At 53.0% G+C, this 16,291-nt stretch overlaps 1 protein-coding gene across 3 annotated transcripts in view; it reads left to right on the top strand.

The window, feature by feature from the left end:
* Positions 1–15,496, top strand: part of ZCCHC14 (zinc finger CCHC-type containing 14) — a 56,221-nt gene extending 40,725 nt beyond the window's left edge. Inside the window, exons 4-13 of one of the 3 annotated variants that reach the window (XR_007149500.1) lie at positions 2,618–2,689; positions 5,365–5,474; positions 6,137–6,231; positions 6,311–6,365; positions 7,342–7,621; positions 9,303–9,394; positions 10,095–10,222; positions 11,052–12,761; positions 13,378–13,823; positions 13,914–15,496. Coding sequence is in view for 2 of the 3 variants with exons in the window: in XM_047846206.1 (XP_047702162.1) it covers positions 2,618–2,689; positions 5,365–5,474; positions 6,137–6,231; positions 6,311–6,365; positions 7,342–7,621; positions 9,303–9,394; positions 10,095–10,222; positions 11,052–12,761; positions 13,378–13,433 (2,598 nt within the window). In the remaining variant the exon portion in view is untranslated. Of the gene's footprint in view, positions 1–2,617; positions 2,690–5,364; positions 5,475–6,136; positions 6,232–6,310; positions 6,366–7,341; positions 7,622–9,302; positions 9,395–10,094; positions 10,223–11,051; positions 12,762–13,377 lie in introns of all 3 variants that reach the window. The other 2 variants (XM_047846207.1, XM_047846206.1) reach the window with 2 other exon arrangements.
* Positions 15,497–16,291: the final 795 nt, after the last annotated feature.

Genomic DNA, 16,291 nt, shown 5'->3' with positions numbered 1-16,291 from the left:
TGGAACTCCTGCTGTCTGCATTTTGGATCTCAAGACTGGTTCTTTCTTTTATATTTTTCTCTGTTTTCTTTCCCTTCGGTATTTCGGTCCACTTTATGGAAGACCGCATCATCTCCCCTCTCTTCAATGGAATTTTTCACTCCTGTCCTGTTTCCATTTCAAGGAACGCTTTTTCTCTGGCCGTTCTTTTTTCATAGCATCCTGTTCTTGGCTATGCTTTCTTCTGTAGTTCAATGAGAATAGTAATGATTGTTTTTAGTTTTTTAAAACTGTTTTCTTCTTCGCACATGGCCTTTGTTTCTACCAGGCCTACTTGGGCTCTCCAAGGCCTGGTGCTAGATGTTCTAGTGCGGGGCCCGCCTGCTCACGTCCAGGCTGTGGCAGGGCCTCTGGCTGAGGTGCTGTGGGCGACACAGGAACGTCGGGGATGGAGCTGAGAAGTCAGTCAGGGGACTGAGACATAATGTGACGTAGTCTATCTGTTTTGTGCACGTTTTGCGTTTTGTTTATTCTTGGGGTATTTTACAGTCTGTCTTAGTAGCTCTTTGAATAGGTACAAGCGACAGGAAAATATTGTGCCATAATCTGGCAAGTTTTTTTCTTGGCGGTACGTAAGATAATGGGGTAGCTTACAGTTGGTGCCACCTTGGATTTGACGGGACATGTGTCTAGCACGTGGCGTGCCATGAGGCTGTTCTGTGTCCATGCCCCTCCCGGGGCCTGTGCCCTCCTCTCGTGCAGGGGTGTGGGCCCGCGGGGAAGGCTGAGGGTGAGCGTGAAGGAAGCTGTGTCAGCTGTAGAGCATGGTGGTACTGAGGCCGGCCTGGAAGTGAGCCCTTGCTTTCTGTCTGCCTTAGGCTGAATTATCAGCTCCGTTGGGAAGTAAATGGAAATGTATCAGGAGGTGACACCTGCAGTGATTTTGCCTGTTGAAAGCACATGACTTCTGGGGCAGCAGATTGTCTGTTTCAACATAACGTGATCTGTCCATGCTGCGCTTGTTGCTTGGGCGTTGGATTTCGTGTTTCGTGGGGTCTAAGATGCATTCACGGATGTGAACGTGAACAGAAAGAGGCAGACTCCGACTGGACTCAGTCCTCCCTGGTCTGAGAGGCATGAGGAGAAGAGAGATCCTCCACCCCGTGTTGCACTTTGACAGACGCGGGACGTCAGCAGTGCTTTGGGCCCAGCGTCTAAGGACCAGAGCGTTCCTGCCTCTGGTCGTGGATGGTACTGGTATTTCATGGGCAGCAGCTTGCTCCAAACGTGTGGCCGGTGTCTTGAGAGTTGTTTGTCTCACGCAGGAGCAGGTTAGTTAAGTGCACCTTGTGGGGTCCATCTGGGCGGCGAGGCACATTTATTCAGAGAGCGCCAGCGTGTGACGCGGAGAGGCCGCTGCGCGCCGGAGCTCCGAGGTCAGGGGAGGAGCTCCTTTCCTCAGTTGGCTTGTGTCTCCTGGGAGGTTGGTGAGACGGCCACCTTCATATTTGTCACGGCAGCTGTGGGGATGGAAGGGACTCGTGTGGATTTTGGCGGAGGAAAGGGGACGTGGGGGGCCGTCAGCAACCACGGTGGGCTGTTTCTTAGAAGGTGCTGGCAGGAGGGGGGAGCAGAGGGGGGCCACCCAAACCGCCACGCTCTGTCTACTCCATCGCTGGAAACATAATGCGTTCTTTTCCGTCACTTTACTTCTGGGCTTGAAACCCTCCAGTGGCTTCTTCTGGATCTGAGGGCAAAATCCCTGCTTCATGGTCTAACCCCTCTTGTCGTGGCCCTGCCCGCCTCACCCCTCACACCCGTGCGCCTCTTCCTGTGGTGGACATGCTACTTCCCAGTTCAGGCACCTGAGTGCTGCTCCCCACCCCCACCGCCTCCTCCCACCCCCACTCACCCCCACCTCCCCCCACCTCCATTCACCCCGCCCCTTCTCACCCCCCCCCCCCACTTGTTGGTGGTGCCCACAGGTGGTCAGGAAACACTGGAAAAATGGGAGGGAGGTGACACAGCCCTCCTCCCAGGGCGCATGCAGTCCGTCTCGGGAGACCCGCTTTGACCCCGGGATGAAATACAACCTCCCACCCCTCGTGTGCGGGTGAGTAAGTGCAGTATGGATAGTCTTGGGCACACGCGGCACTGTAGAGCTTCTTCCAGAAAGCCCTTTCTGGTGCTTTCTACCCAGCCCGTGGCCCCAGCGCTCTGCTAGTTCTGACTGGCCCGGGCCTGTTCTGTCAGGTCCCTGAGGGCAGGGGCCTTGTCTCCTTCTGACCTAAGAGGAGGTGCGCTTGAGGACGGTGGGCGCTGGCATACACGGCCGGTCGTAAGGGTCAGCGACTGCGTACGAGTTTGTGGAGCCAGCCTCAGACTCCATGCTTGTGAGTAATTGGTGATATTTGAATAATTGCACACAACAGGAAGTTAAGCCTTAAGGGACTTGAGCCAGGTGAGCTTTCCTCTCACGAGTCAGGGGATGTGTAACTGCCCCATTCACAAGGTCCACCACACTTAGGGCTCATCGCGCTCACTGCACCTGTGCCCACGAAGATTCCCCGGACAGGTGCGTTGTGAGTCACACATGTGGCGTCTGTTTTTAAGGTTTGTTTGTTTGTTTGTTTTCAAGGTCTTGTGGTCTGATTCTTCAGTAACATCAGTAACCAAATCTTCCTCTGAAGTGACTGAATTTATGTCAAAGGTAAGGTGATTAAGGGCTCTTCAAAAATTAAAAGGCTCTTGATAACACTGCAGAGTGATTTCAGTGGATTGCTTCCTTCAGCTGGCAGAGCAAGTAATTGGTGCATGGCCATAAAAGCCTGGTCCCCGGTGCCGCGATCCGATCTCCCTGCGGTTGTGGAGAGCACGAAGACGCAGGACGCTGTGGCCTGCACAGGCAGCTGAGGGGTGTTTGGTGTGGTTACTCTGCAGCGGAGGCTCAGAGAGACTCCACCTGGTTCCACCTGGGTCTGTCGTACATACTGGATTTTCCAGTTGTTTCAACAGCTGTCACCTGAACAAAAGGTTCCAGTACTAACTAAATGCCACTTGACATGTGTACATACGTAGGCACGTGTGTGCCTTTATGGCTAATACGTGTTCGGAGCCCACTGGCCCGGGGTCAGAGTGGTGAACCTCTGTCTTTAGCCAAAGCAGGTGCATCTTAATGAGTCCCCTTATTTCACGGAGTGACGTATGTAAGGTGTCTCCGAAGCGAGTGTTACGTTTTTCACTATAAAGTCAAGGACGTAGTCCTGTAGGAGAAAATCCAGGTGATGGGTCCTGTTTTAAAAGCTCAGACAGAAGTTGTTTGCTGGCGCCTTTCCTCCTGGCCTGTGAGCCATGCTTTCTGGGATCACTGCCCCTCCCCCTGGATGCACTTTCCTCTGTCACACTGAGAACGCTACATTTCCTCTCCTGTGTGCCTGGCCTCTCGATTGGTACGAAGTCCATCGCTCTGGCCTGTGGTGATGCAGGCGGGAACTTGGACCCGCTGGGTGGGCGCAGTGCTGCTTGTCTGCTGGACTTTGGGCTCCCTGGCCTCCTTGGGGATCTGGTTTAATTGCCTTTTGTTAATTCTGGAGGATTCTCACCCATGATCTCTTCACATGTTTCTTCTGCCCCATTCTTTCTCTGGCCCTGGGATGTCCGCTCCATGCACCTGGACCTTGGACATTGTCCACAGCCCTTGGGTGCTCTGTTTGTTTTTCTTGCTCTTTCCGCTGTGTGTTTCGGTTGGACGGTTTCTGTTGCCCTGTTTTCAAGTTCCCTGGGGCTTCTCCTCACCTCTGCCCAGGCTGCTCCTGAGGCTAGTTAACGTGCCGAGTTCTTCATCTCTGGGACCGTGGTTTTCTGTTTCCCTGGGTTTTTTTTTGGTTCTTCTAGCTTTTCTGTTTGACACGTCTTCTACTCAAGTTTCCATCTCTCTGCTGTGATTCCCTGTTTGTTCATGTGTGTTGTCTGTGTTCTCACTAAATCCTTCAGTATGTTAATCATGGTTATTTTGTAATCCTGTCTGATAGTTCCAGCATCTGGGTTATCTCTGAGTCTGGCTCTGATGATTAGCTTGACCATAGTTTTTTTTCCCTCTTATTTTTTCCCCCTGTATCTTGCAATTTTTGACTGAATGATAGACATCGTGCTTAGAAAATGTAGAAACCGAGGGAAGCCTTGTATCTGCTTGGGAATGGGCGCCCTGCCGCTGCTCTCAGGCCCTTGGGGGGGTCCTCGCATTGGTCCAGTCAGGAGTTGAGCTGGGTTTGGGTTTTGTTGCTGCTGTGGGCTTGTGTACCCTGTGGGCTTCTGGTCCCTCACTGCACCTGGAGCCGGGGGAGGGGCCTGCAGCGTCAGAGGTTCCTGTCAGTGGTCCGACTTCATTCTTAGCCCTCAGTAGTCCTCTGTGTCCATGGCCCGGAGGGGTTCTCCCTGAACCGGAGGGGAGACTGCGGTCACTTGTTGCTTGGTAACAGATGTAGGGGTGAGGTGTTCTCCATCCCCTTGGTCCGGCCTCAGTCCCAGGCACGGGGCCCTGGGGGGCTTTCTCGGCATCCCTGCCCCTTTCTTCCCCAACAGTGGCTGATCCCGGCTTTGTCCTGGCGTAGCATCCTCTGCCCAAGAGGGTTTTTGCTTTTTCGTCAGGGCCAGAGGGTCGTGCGTGTACTGCCTTCCCCCCAGAAGCAGGGCGTCTCTGCCTGTGGCCTCATGCCAAGCAGACTCCCTCCCCTCCTGTAGAGGCAGGAGGGTATTGCTTCCACCTCATCCCTAAGGCTTAAGGGCTTTTGTCTCGGATTTAGAGAAGGCTCCAGGGAGAGGCATTGGGGGTTCCTGCCAGGCCCCCAGGGGTAGCCAGCCCCCACCTCTGCCACCCTGGGGACTCTCTCCAGTCTCCTGTGGAAGCAAGCTTGGGAAGGAGGGCACACTCCCCTGGTGTCTGGGGCTCTCGCCTGACTGATGTTTGGCCCACACTCAGCCTGTGGGAAGTGTCCCGTCTTCTGACCTCTTCTGCCTGCTGGCGTGGTGGCCCCCTCTTCCTTGTGCTGTGCCACAGAGATGGGTCATGTGTTTTGTCTCTCCTTGGAGGGGCAGGTCCCTCTTGAAATTCAGTTCACATAGTGACCTCGCAACTTAGTTCTCTGATGGGCTCACGGGAAGGAGATTGTGTAGATGACCAAGCTTTTTCCGGAAGCTGTGGTGGGAGTGATGTTCTCTTGTGGCTTTCCCATCCCGAGTGGAAGTAAAATCCCAGAGATCTGAGACAAGGGTGGGCTATAGTGTCCCACAGATGTCAGCACCCAGGACCTACCCAGTTCTCAACCGCAGGGGTTCCCGTGTCAAGTGAATTTTGACAGACCTCCGATGCTTTTCTGTCTCTTTCAGTTACCTCAGCTGTACCCTGAAGAAAATCTGGAGAAATTCATTCCTTGCTTGGCTGGCCCAGATTCCTTTTACGTAGAGCGAAGCCACATGGATCTGGAAGCGGACCTGAGGTAATGTGCCACTGTGCCCCTGCACCCGCCGGCCAGGGGTGCTGCCCCGTGGTGCCTGCCCGTGGGCCTTGTGGCGTGGCCAGGGCTGGGCGAGTGCACACCTGAGCCTCGTGGTCACCCCAGCAGCTCTTGAGGGGACATGTTGTCTTCAGCAGTCTGGGTCTCTGTTTCGCCTCCATGGATTTTCCTCCCTTATGGAGAATTGAAAGGCATGCTTTTGAAGATACGAGTAAAGGAATTTCATAGTATATGTCACTGTTTAGTGTGATTTTGACAGTTTGATGAAATGAGGTCCCATAGTGGAAAGTTGAGACTGTTGCAGGGCAAACCAGGGCCCGATGAAGTCCCCCGGCCAGCGTCCCCCGGCCAGCGTCCCCCAGCCGCAGAGCGCGCCCTGGCTTGGTCAGTGTGCGGAGCGGGCAGGCCTGTTGCTTGGGTCCGCGCCCGGAGACCCAGCCCCTGCGACGGAGGTGGCCCCGGGGGGTGGTAAGAGTCGTGACAGGGGTCCAGCTGAATTGAAGCAGAAAGAGTACGGGTTGTGGTGCTTTTGTTCACCTCACTCTAGTGTGTGTTTCTCTTCATTGGAAATTAAAATTTGTCTCCCAGTGAGTTTTTGGGAATACCACCTTAATGCTGATAAAACCACTTTGTTTAATTTTTAGGTATTTGACTTCATTACCTTCTCATGTATTGAAAAATGACCACATTAAGAAATTTTTCAGCACTTCATCTCCCACCCAACAGCTTCAAAGTCCAAGTGAGTTTGTGAAATGTGAGGAAATACACAAAACCGTTTTCTTGTGTGTACAGTTTCTGACATTTATTGTAACTTACAGGTCCTGGCACCCCTTCCCTTTCCAAAGTGGGCACCGTGATGGGCGTGTCTGGAAGGTGAGACGTTCCTGGGTAACCAGCACGTTTCAGGTCAGGGTGGAGCTTCTGCTGATGATGTGTAAAGACTTGTTCCCAGAGTGAAGTCATTTTTGGAGTTGGTCTCGAATAATGCTGTGAGAGGATTGGATACAGATGCTCTGGTTTATGACTTCTCCACATAGAGAAACACGTGGTTTTCTGAGCTACTGGAGCCGGAATTCACAAGGACCCTTTATCGCAAATGCCAGTCTCCGGGCCCCGCACATTCTAGGAAACCAGAATTTCAGGGAATCTTCCTTTTTATAAGCAACCAGGGAGCGATTGTGGCCGTGAGGTGGCACAGCCAGTGCTCCAAGGATCCTCTGTCAGCATGAGGCCCGACAGCAACTGTCGCAGTGCTCAGGGGACAAACGGGCCATTAAAATGGGCCCGTGTCACAGTCACACAGGTGCACAGATGCTGTGACGATGCCGTCAGGTAACGAGGCCCGTGGAAGTGCCGCCCTCTTCCCCTCCGCGTGGCACAGAGGGAGCACGCGATACACGTGTGGATTTGCGGTCTGGTGTGAATGGGGCCAGGGCAGAAAGCCGAATGCGGAGCGCTCCTCTCAGCCCGCTGCTGGGACTCGGTCAGAAAACGCGCATTCAGTTGTTAAAGATGTAGGAGTCCGTTCTGTCACGTATGACAGAAGTAACAAATGAGACAGTGAAACCAAAAGTCTGGCGGTGACACACACGAACACACATACGTGTGCATACGCTCCAGCGTGAGCATACGAATGCACCTGTCTACGCACAGAAGCGTGTGCACATATGTGTACGTGTGCACAGCTACGGACGCCTTCAGGGTGGTGGTGTCGGGGAGGGGCGGCGGCAAAAAAGGGCTCTGATGTCGGCAGGGGCTGGGCCTCCCGTGCAGTCCAGCCTGTCGGAGCTGGCCCCCGTGCCCCTCTCTCTTGTCCGCGGCAGCAACCACCTGTCTGCTGTCCCCACAGGCCCGTGTGTGGCGTGGCCGGCATCCCCTCCTCTCAGAGCGGCGCCCAGCACCACATGCAGCACTCGGCCAGCGCGGCCGCCTTGCCCCACTGCTCCCATGCGGGGGGTGCCGGCTCAGCCCTGGCCTACCGGGCCCAGATGGACACGTCGCCCGCCATCCTGATGCCCTCCAGTCTGCAGACCCCTCAGACCCAGGAGCAGAATGGGATCTTAGACTGGCTTAGGAAACTGCGCTTGCACAAGTATTACCCCGTCTTCAAACAGCTCACGATGGAGAAGGTACGTGGGTGACCCGCAGGCAACGTAGTCTTCCTCTGAGCTCGTTCCTAGCGGGCTTGAGTGGGGTGTCTTGCCATCCATGCTGTGGAAGTCACACGGCCTGGTATTTGACACCTACGGGTGTGTGCCCCAAGTCCTGCACGCTCACTGGAGGGGGGTGGTGGGTTTGGATTTGAAGTCTCCCTGCAGCCAAAGCAAAAACTGGAACAGGACTGGTTGTAAACATGTTTTTTTAAAGCTAACTGTGGTGTCCGCAGGTTAGATACTCCGTGCAATTTGAAGGACATCGTATCCCCCAGCATCCCTGCCATCGGCAGGAATGGGGAATTTCTGGTGCGCACGCTCCCTTCCAGTGCAGGAAGGGCCCATTTTACAGGGGTCCCGAATGCTTGGACCCAAGGGAACAACCTACTGATGATCTGGCTCGATTGAGGGTCATAGAACCAAAAGGAATAGATCAGTTTTGTATCTTTCGAGCAGTTCTACATAGGGATAGTTTTTTACAATAGAGAATTTTGGTGAGCATTTTTTCGTTCTAGAAGATTCTGAAGTTTCTTAAGTCTTGGTGTCTTGGCGATAAAACTGAATGAGGCCTGTAGCAGTGTTTGAACTGACTCCCCCTGCTGGGTGCAGTCACTTGGTGCTTTTAGCTATGTAAAAATTTCATGTGTCCAAAAATCTGCAATTGAACCTAGAAATCAAGCTTTTAGTACCTAATAAAAGACGGCTCTTAAGTATACAGTAAAACCTGGGATTGCGAGTAACTTGTTCCTGTTTGCAAGTGTTTTGCAAGACGAGCAAACATTTCTAATACATTTTAACTTGATAAACGAGCAATGTCTTGCACTATGAGTCGTACATGATGCTGAACGTCACATGATCACAACTGAGCCACTGGTTCTTGAAATTTGCTTCGGTATGAGTACTTTGATTACAAGCATGTTTCTGGAATGAATTATGCTCACAAACCAAGATTTTACTGTATTTGTAATACCCTTGGCTTACGATTCATAACTCTTGAAAACCACATTTTGCCAGCCTTGCCTCCTGGTCAATTTAAAATGTTACACTGTAGGAGTTGAATTTTAGCCATAAACATCACCAGTGACATTACAGAACCAGAGTGTTGTGTTTTCTTGGTGTCAGACCTCCGGTTAGCTAGCCATTCGATTCAGATGACATCTGCTCTGCTCTTCTGGATCACTTGCTTCAGGACAAAGTAGCTTTGTCCCTAAAGTGGTGGTGTTTGAGACAAAAGTGCTGTTAAAAGAATAGTCCCTGTCCGCAGGAGAATAAATGGCTTGCATTTGAGGGGGTAGATCCCAGGACAGGAGGGGGACACTTCCACCGGTCCAGTCTCTGTAGAAGTGGAAACTGAGGGCATTTTCTTTACTTGCCTGTCGTGGACCTTCCAGGTGCCCCGGCTTCTGCAGGCGGCGAGTGGAGGGCCTGGGGGACACGGCCTGTGAGCCTCATGTGTAGAGTGACAGTTTCGTATTTTGAACAAGGGACACCATATCGTTTAGCAAGTGACCTCATGTTCCCAAGGCTTTCATTGTCCAGTTAGGTTTGATCCATTTACCTTTCCTACTGGTAGAATGCATTTATTAAGTTAAGTCTCATGTTCTTTGTTTTCAAAGTTGATTCTCAATAACTTTGTAATTTCTTTCTTCTATGGAAGTTTCTGAGCCTTACTGAGGAAGATCTAAATAAATTTGAATCCCTCACCATGGGAGCAAAGAAAAAACTCAAGACTCAGCTAGAGCTGGAGAAGTAAGTGTGCAGCTGCAGAATGTGTGTGTTTATTTTCATTTCTAACATACGGGGGGGGGGTGTCTCCTGATCAGATGGGGGCCCCCAAATGTGGGATGACGATCAGGTGGAAACCTAGGCATTGAAAGAATTCACCTGAGGCAGAACAAAGGAGATAGAAGTCTACTGAATGCACCAGGGACCAGGGGCAGGACAGCAGAGGAGAGACTGTCTGCCAAGAGGCGGTAGGGGAGGGGGCTCTTCCTCAAGGCGGAAGATGAGGAAGGACGGTGCCGCCTGGAATTCTCCCATTTTTGCTAACTGTGCCTGGTTGTAAGGAGCACGCTGGTCAGTTAGGGCCAGTGGATATTTCGGGGTGGGTCCGGGCCTGGCTGTCTTCGATCCACATTACATCGCCCAAGCCTGTTTTCCTAAAAGCGGCCTCTACGCTGAACAGGTACCAGCACTTACAGTTAAATGCCATTGATTGGATTATTTTGATTGCTTATCAAAGCTTCATTAATGCTTTTAAAATTCTACAGATGTGGCTTTGGTGTGCCAGGCAAGGCCCTTGGCAGTGAATCTGACCAGCCACAGTGCCTCGTTTTCCACACCTGGGGACATGTGCAGGGCAGTCACCCCTGTAAGGAATCTGCACGAAAGCAGTTCCTCCGCAGAGGACCTGAGCGCTCACTTGCTCGCACCCTTTCTTGCCACACAGGGAGAAGTCAGAGAAACGGTGCCTGAACCCTGCAGCTCCACCCCCGGTCACCGGCAGCGGAGTGGCTCGCGTCCCCCCGACCAGCCACGTGGGTCCCGTGCAGACCATGCGAGGCGCCCACGCTGCAGGTAGGTGTGGACGGACAGATGGGCACGGGTGGCCGTGATGCGAGATCTCGGGCCCTTCCTTTTGAGAATCATTAGATCACAGACCGCACCCTATTGCCATTTGCATAATTTTAGTCTATACAGTTACTTCTCATTATTTTGGCTTTTACTGTCTCCACCGCTAGAAAATAGAAGGGACGTTTGGGTTAGAAGCTGGAGGCTCTCCTGAAGCTGTTGGGGCAAAAGAAGTAGAGCCAGAAGCTACCTGGCAAGAGGGAAGGAGAAGGAAATCCCCGAAATAGATGAAGATGCTCTTCTTCCCCAGGCGGGTGCAGAGAGGTCATGTTCAGGTCCTTGGCCCGAACTGCCCAGCCTGCCTGACCACAGCCTCCCTCTCGGGGGACCTCTTCGGACGGGGTGGAGGACGCCAGTGATGGCCGCCCCTCGTATGGACAGTGACAGCCAAGAAGAAAAACATGCCTGTGTGGCTTTTAAGTGGTTATTTGACTACAAAGTTGTCACGTCCCTTGGTCTTGTAAAACAGGGTGTCGGGTGTCCCTCGGTGTTGTGGATCTCACTTAACGTAGCACCGTGGTGGCCGGGGGACCCTTCTCCCTTGTCAGGCGTTTGAGTAGGGAGGCACAGCGGCCCCCGGCCCCACGCACACATCTGTGAGTAACTCGCTGTGGGCCCTCGGCAGTCTGTGTTCTCTGAACGTCAGGGTCCTGTCTGAAGTGGGGTGACGGCACCCGCCTCACGGGGGCAGCGCGACGGGTGTGCCTCGAGTGGGGTGGGGAGGGTGTGATAGCCGCCGGCCGGCGCGACCCATGTGGGCCCCCCTTTTCCGCAGCGCTGCGGGTGGAAGTGGAGCAGCCCCCTCACCAGACGGCCCGGGAAGGCAGCTCCTCCGAGTGCTCCAGCTCCTCGCCCAGCCCGATGGGGGTGCAGGCCCGGGAAGAGAGCTCGGACAGCGCCGAGGAGAACGACAGACGTAAGGACGCCCGGCGTGCCGAGCGCTCTGCTGGCCCTGCGCTGGCCCGGGGCGGCGCGCTGACCGCTCTGTCCCCGTCTCTAGGTGTGGAGATTCACTTGGAGGGCTCGGACAAGGAGAAGCCCGTCATGCTCCTGAACCACTTCGCTTCAAGCTCTGCCAGGCCCACGGCCCAGGTTCTCCCCGTGCAGAACGAGGCGGGCTCCAGTCCATCGGGCCACCACGCCCTGCCCCCCCAGATGATGGCTGCGGCCTCACACCTGGCGCCCATCCGGATGCTGAATTCCGTGCACAAGTCGGAGAGGGGGGGCGCGGACATGAAGCTCCTCCCGCCTTCTGTGCATTCGCTGCTGTCTCTCGAAGAACGGAGTAAGCTCTCGGGACCAAGAGGCGGCATCAAAGTGGACAAGAACTTCGGCCACGCTGTGATCGACGCGGCCCCCACACCCGGCCCCCAGCAGCCCCTGCAGGTCCTCTCCGCGCTTGCCGAGAGCAGCGCCGTGTCACCCACCGTCTCCTTTGGTCCCCGCGCCAAAGTCGTGCACACGTCCGCGCTGGACAGAGTCCTGAAGCCGGCCCCGCAGCCCGCCCCGGGCGGGGAGACCAGCACCGCTGCTGCGGGCACGTCCAGCACCGTCTTCCACGTGGCTCGGCCCCCCATCAAACTCCTGGTGTCTTCATCCGTCCCCGCGGATTCTGCCATTTCCGGGCAAACTCCCTGTTCTAATAACGTGCAAATAAGCGTGCCCCCTGCAATAATAAACCCCCGGACTGCCCTGTACACCGCCAACACCAAAGCTGCCTTCTCTGCGATGAGCAGTGTGCCCGTGGGGCCCCTGCAGGGCGGCTTCTGTGCGAACAGCAACACTGCCTCCTCCAGCAGCCACCCCTCCACGTCCTTCGCCAGCATGGCCACCGTGCCCAGCTGCCCGGCCCCCAGCTCCAGCCCCGCGCTCTCCTCGGCCCCCGAAAGCAGTTTCTACAGCGGCGGCGGCGGCTCCGGCTCCCCCGGGAACATTCCCGCCTCCGCCCAGAACCACCACCACCACCACCACCATCAGCAGCAGTCGGCGCCCCAGCAGGCCGCGCCCGCGCCGCCCCCGGGCTGCGTCGTGTGCACGTCGTGCGGGTGCAGCGGCAGCTGTGGCTCCAGCGGCCTGACCGTCAGCTACGCCAACTACTTCCAGCACCCGTTCTCGGGGCCGTCCGTCTTCCCCTTCCCCTTCCTGCCCTTCAGCCCCGTGTGCGGCAGCGGCTACGTGGGCGCCCAGCAGTACGGCGGCGGCGCCTTCCCCGTGGTGCACTCGCCCTATGGCGGCGGCGTGCCCCCCGAGCCCGTGCTGGGCGGCCAGTCGGCCTTCGCCGTGCCGCCCGTGCAGAGCTTCATGGCGGGCGCGGCGGGCGTGTACCAGGCGCCGGGGCTGGTGGGCGGCGGCGGCGGCGGCGGCGGCGGTGGCGGCGGCGGCCCGGGCCATAAGAAGAGTGGCAACTTGTCGTGTTACAACTGCGGGGCCACGGGGCACCGCGCTCAGGACTGCAAGCAGCCGTCCATGGACTTCAATCGGCAAGGTAAAGGCGGGCGGCCACGGGGCGGACTGAGCCGCCCCCGAGGGCTTACTCCTTAGGGAATCTTGCAGGCTTGTTTTTGGAAGCGAACACTAATGTTTCAAATGCTCTTTGGAGAAGCATGGGATTCTCCATAGGCCGTGAAGCCCCTGGAAGGGTTACTTTGTCTTTGAGACTGTTGATTTCAGCCTGCTCCTTCTTCTAGAAGGGCCTAGCTGGCCAGGGACGGGTCGTCTGGCCCGGTGGGATTTCCTGCCATGCAGCGGAGGGGAGCACGGAGGGGGGGATTCAGGGTTGAGCTGATAACCGAGGGTGTGGCGTGTGAGTCTAGATGCTGCAGGTCCTAGGCCTGTGGTGCCAGTCAGGCCACCCCTGCCCCCGTCCTGGCTCCTGGTCAACAGAGGACTGGGCTGGTGACCAGCCAGGGGACCCCTGGTCTGCGCTGATGCACTCGTAGAGTCTAGTTTCGGGGGTGGGGAGAAGAGGTAGTCCAGGTATCCAGCACCGCATCTTGAGCAGTATCTCCAGAAAGAACTTTGGACAGCTTGGTTGTTTGTGCTAACTGTGCAGTGATTCAAATTTGATCTCTTTCCCCCCCCCCCTCCTCCCCCACTTCTAGGTACTTTTAGGTTGAAATATGCCCCTCCAGCAGAAAGTCTGGACTCCACAGACTGATATTTTCCTCTGGCAACAGAACACTATTAAGCCATGGAGACATAAGGAAATTAAATACAAGACCGAGAAGTCTAGTTGCTGTTGAGCTTAATATTTTTAATCCAAAGGTGCTTTACTTTACTAGACTGGATAGAAAACCTAGTGTAGGAGTGCATCAAACTCAGTTTTATTGCCAAAATCCTAGATTGGAGCTTGACGTCAGGACTCGCCTGGTCGGCGCCTCCACCGTGGTCGCGATGCAGAGACCTCCGTCTCCCGAGGAGCATCGCCATCCTCGGTCCTTCCAGGCTCACATGTAATTCCAGGGCAGCTACGCAAGATCGGACTCGAGTACTGAGGGTCGGAGTTCCCTGCGTGGCGTTCCACCAGTCGGACTCTGGTCACCCCTGGGTGAGGGAAAATGTCGCCTCTGTTTTGTTCTGTTTTTGTTTTGTTCTGTTCCTTGAGTGGTTAGACACTAATCTCTCTGGGCTTTTTAAGGATTGCACTACAGAAGAATGTAAACTGATGCCAGTCTCTGCGGTTTTGGGAGACAGACTCCCTGAGACCAGTCAGTGCAAGACACTCGGAGAATCTGCGTTTAAGGAGTTGGCACCAGCAGGCCGCGTGACTTGGTACACGACAAAGATGTCAGCGTCTCCTTCCCTCCTTAAAACACTTGCAGCAGTTTCAGGTTTTCCTTTTCCTTTTTTTTTTTTTTTTCTGCGAATACATTTAAACTACATTATTAAATAGAAATAGTTACTCGCAACAACTTAATATCTTAAGGGTCCAAGTCCCAGAGAATCCCTAGTTGTCAGAGCTTTGAGAATCCTTCCTCCCCAGCCCGTCAGTAGCGTGGAGTCTTGGTCGTCTCCCACCGCGACGGAGCTCTCGCAGGGACATGGTAACCGCCCGGCCTTCGTGGGCTGGCTCCGAGGGACGCTACGACACCCTTAGCAAAGTTGGCAAGTTCTTTTATGTCACACGGATCTCCCGAGGCCCCCAAGGCTGACTGCTAACGGATTCACACTGGAGACAGACATTTCAACAATGATACAGTCCTGTAACTTAGGAGCAAAAGATTCGAAACGTTCTCCTGTCCACTTCTTTTGTATTAGGCTGTGTATTAATGGTTAGTTCCGTGAGAAGTTACCTGGAAAACTACAATAGAAAGTGGTAAGACTCTGAAAGAGGCCGCACCAACAGGACAGAGCCACAAGATCTGCACAAGTGTGGTTTTATCCAACGTGGGAAACAAATCCTCCCCACACAGCTCTCGGTGTCACCCCATTGCAATGAAAGTTGCTTGGTCTGAAATGTAGGGACTTAAATCTTCAAAGCTAAAGGGAGTTTTCTGCTCAAATAACAATATTACTTTAAACACTAAAGCCTTCCATATTAAAATACTGATTGGTTAGGCCTTGCCCAGGGATTTTGCAGTGGAGTATGTATTAAAAAAAAAAAAATCATAATACTCAGACCGTTCTTAAAATGGGACAATCAGCCTCATGCCGAATTGGTATAAATCAAAAGAATACCCTAGAATTTGAGGCACTGTGATGTGAGGCTTCAAATTTTATGATCCGTTTCCTGGCTGCAGAGATACTAAAGCAGAGTTGTTACATTTTTTAATGAAAGGCTTTTAGTAGTTTTTTAGCGTTTTATTTTAGTAGAGTTTCATTTCTATGCAATGCAGAATGGACAGACCTCTGTACGCGTCTCTCTTCCCAGTGCACAGTATTACGTACGGTTTTGAAGCAATGGTGATGCTTACGGCAACTTTTTTGGGGGAATGTGACATTGATCTCTTAATTGTAAACACTACAAAATGTCAAAATAACGAGAACTGACACAACTTTGCCTTAAAGAGTACGAGCCTGGAACTTGTCATATGATGTTAGAGGAAGACTTGGGAGTGTCCACTGATGTTTACGATTTTAATATTTCTGAAGGCCGTTATGGTGGCCTGGACATGTGCTGAAAGCCAAACTTTTAAATTTTTTGGTTTTTTAAAAAAAAAAAAAAAAAAAGAAATATTTTAAATAAATCCTATTTCAACACAGTGAAATTGTTGAAAACTGTCTCATAACAAGAGGAAAAAAAATCATATTTAGGGTTTTTGTTTTAGTGGTCAGTATTGGGGAATGAAAGTGTCTGTTGTTACCCTTAGGACTATTTTGATAAATATTAGAAGTTAGCGTTCCATATAACAAGAAGTTGAAACAAGATCTTTGATTTGAAGTATGACATTCAAATTGAGGTAAATGAGTCCAGACATTGTGCGGCTGTGTTCCAGTCATCAGAGGTCTTAGAAAAATCCCCAGTTGTCTTTGGAAGTGCATGTGCGGTGTGATGTCTCCAGTGAGGCCATTCCAAGGTGAGAATTGTGAAACGTAAATGTGACATACACGGGACATAAAGCATTCAGCTGCCGATCTGTGCGATCTCTCCCCAAGTGAATTTCCATACTTGGACTTGGGAATGTTTGCTGGCAGTATTATCTCCGATGAATTTCTCTCCAAAAGCAACCAAAGTCGTTAAGCCTAAAGAGCGTTTTGCATTTCCTCAGATGTCCTCATCTTCTTAGAAACACAGATCCGACTGACCCTTTCAACTACGTAGTCATTTTCGTGAAACCATGGGCTCAGTTTCCAAATGCTGTAGCAACCAGGTAGGTGTGGCATGGCCACTTGGCTGTGTGTGGTCTATCGTATATCAAAGTTTCTCACCCCATTTTTTTGTCTTCAAGAATGGGGGAAGTGGAATGTACAGATTGAAGTAGAATACAATGTCGAGGTAAAACAACTATTTAAATTTTTTTTTTTAGCCAAACATCCAATTTTCTACCTTCTTTTCTAATTTTTATTTCAAAAGTA

The sequence above is a fragment of the Prionailurus viverrinus genome, unplaced genomic scaffold, assembly GCF_022837055.1.
Source record: "Prionailurus viverrinus isolate Anna unplaced genomic scaffold, UM_Priviv_1.0 scaffold_38, whole genome shotgun sequence".
In the NCBI taxonomy this organism is placed as follows: Eukaryota; Metazoa; Chordata; class Mammalia; order Carnivora; family Felidae; genus Prionailurus; species Prionailurus viverrinus.
Note: the sequence above shows the minus strand (reverse complement) of the source record. Positions and strands in the feature narration are given on the sequence as shown.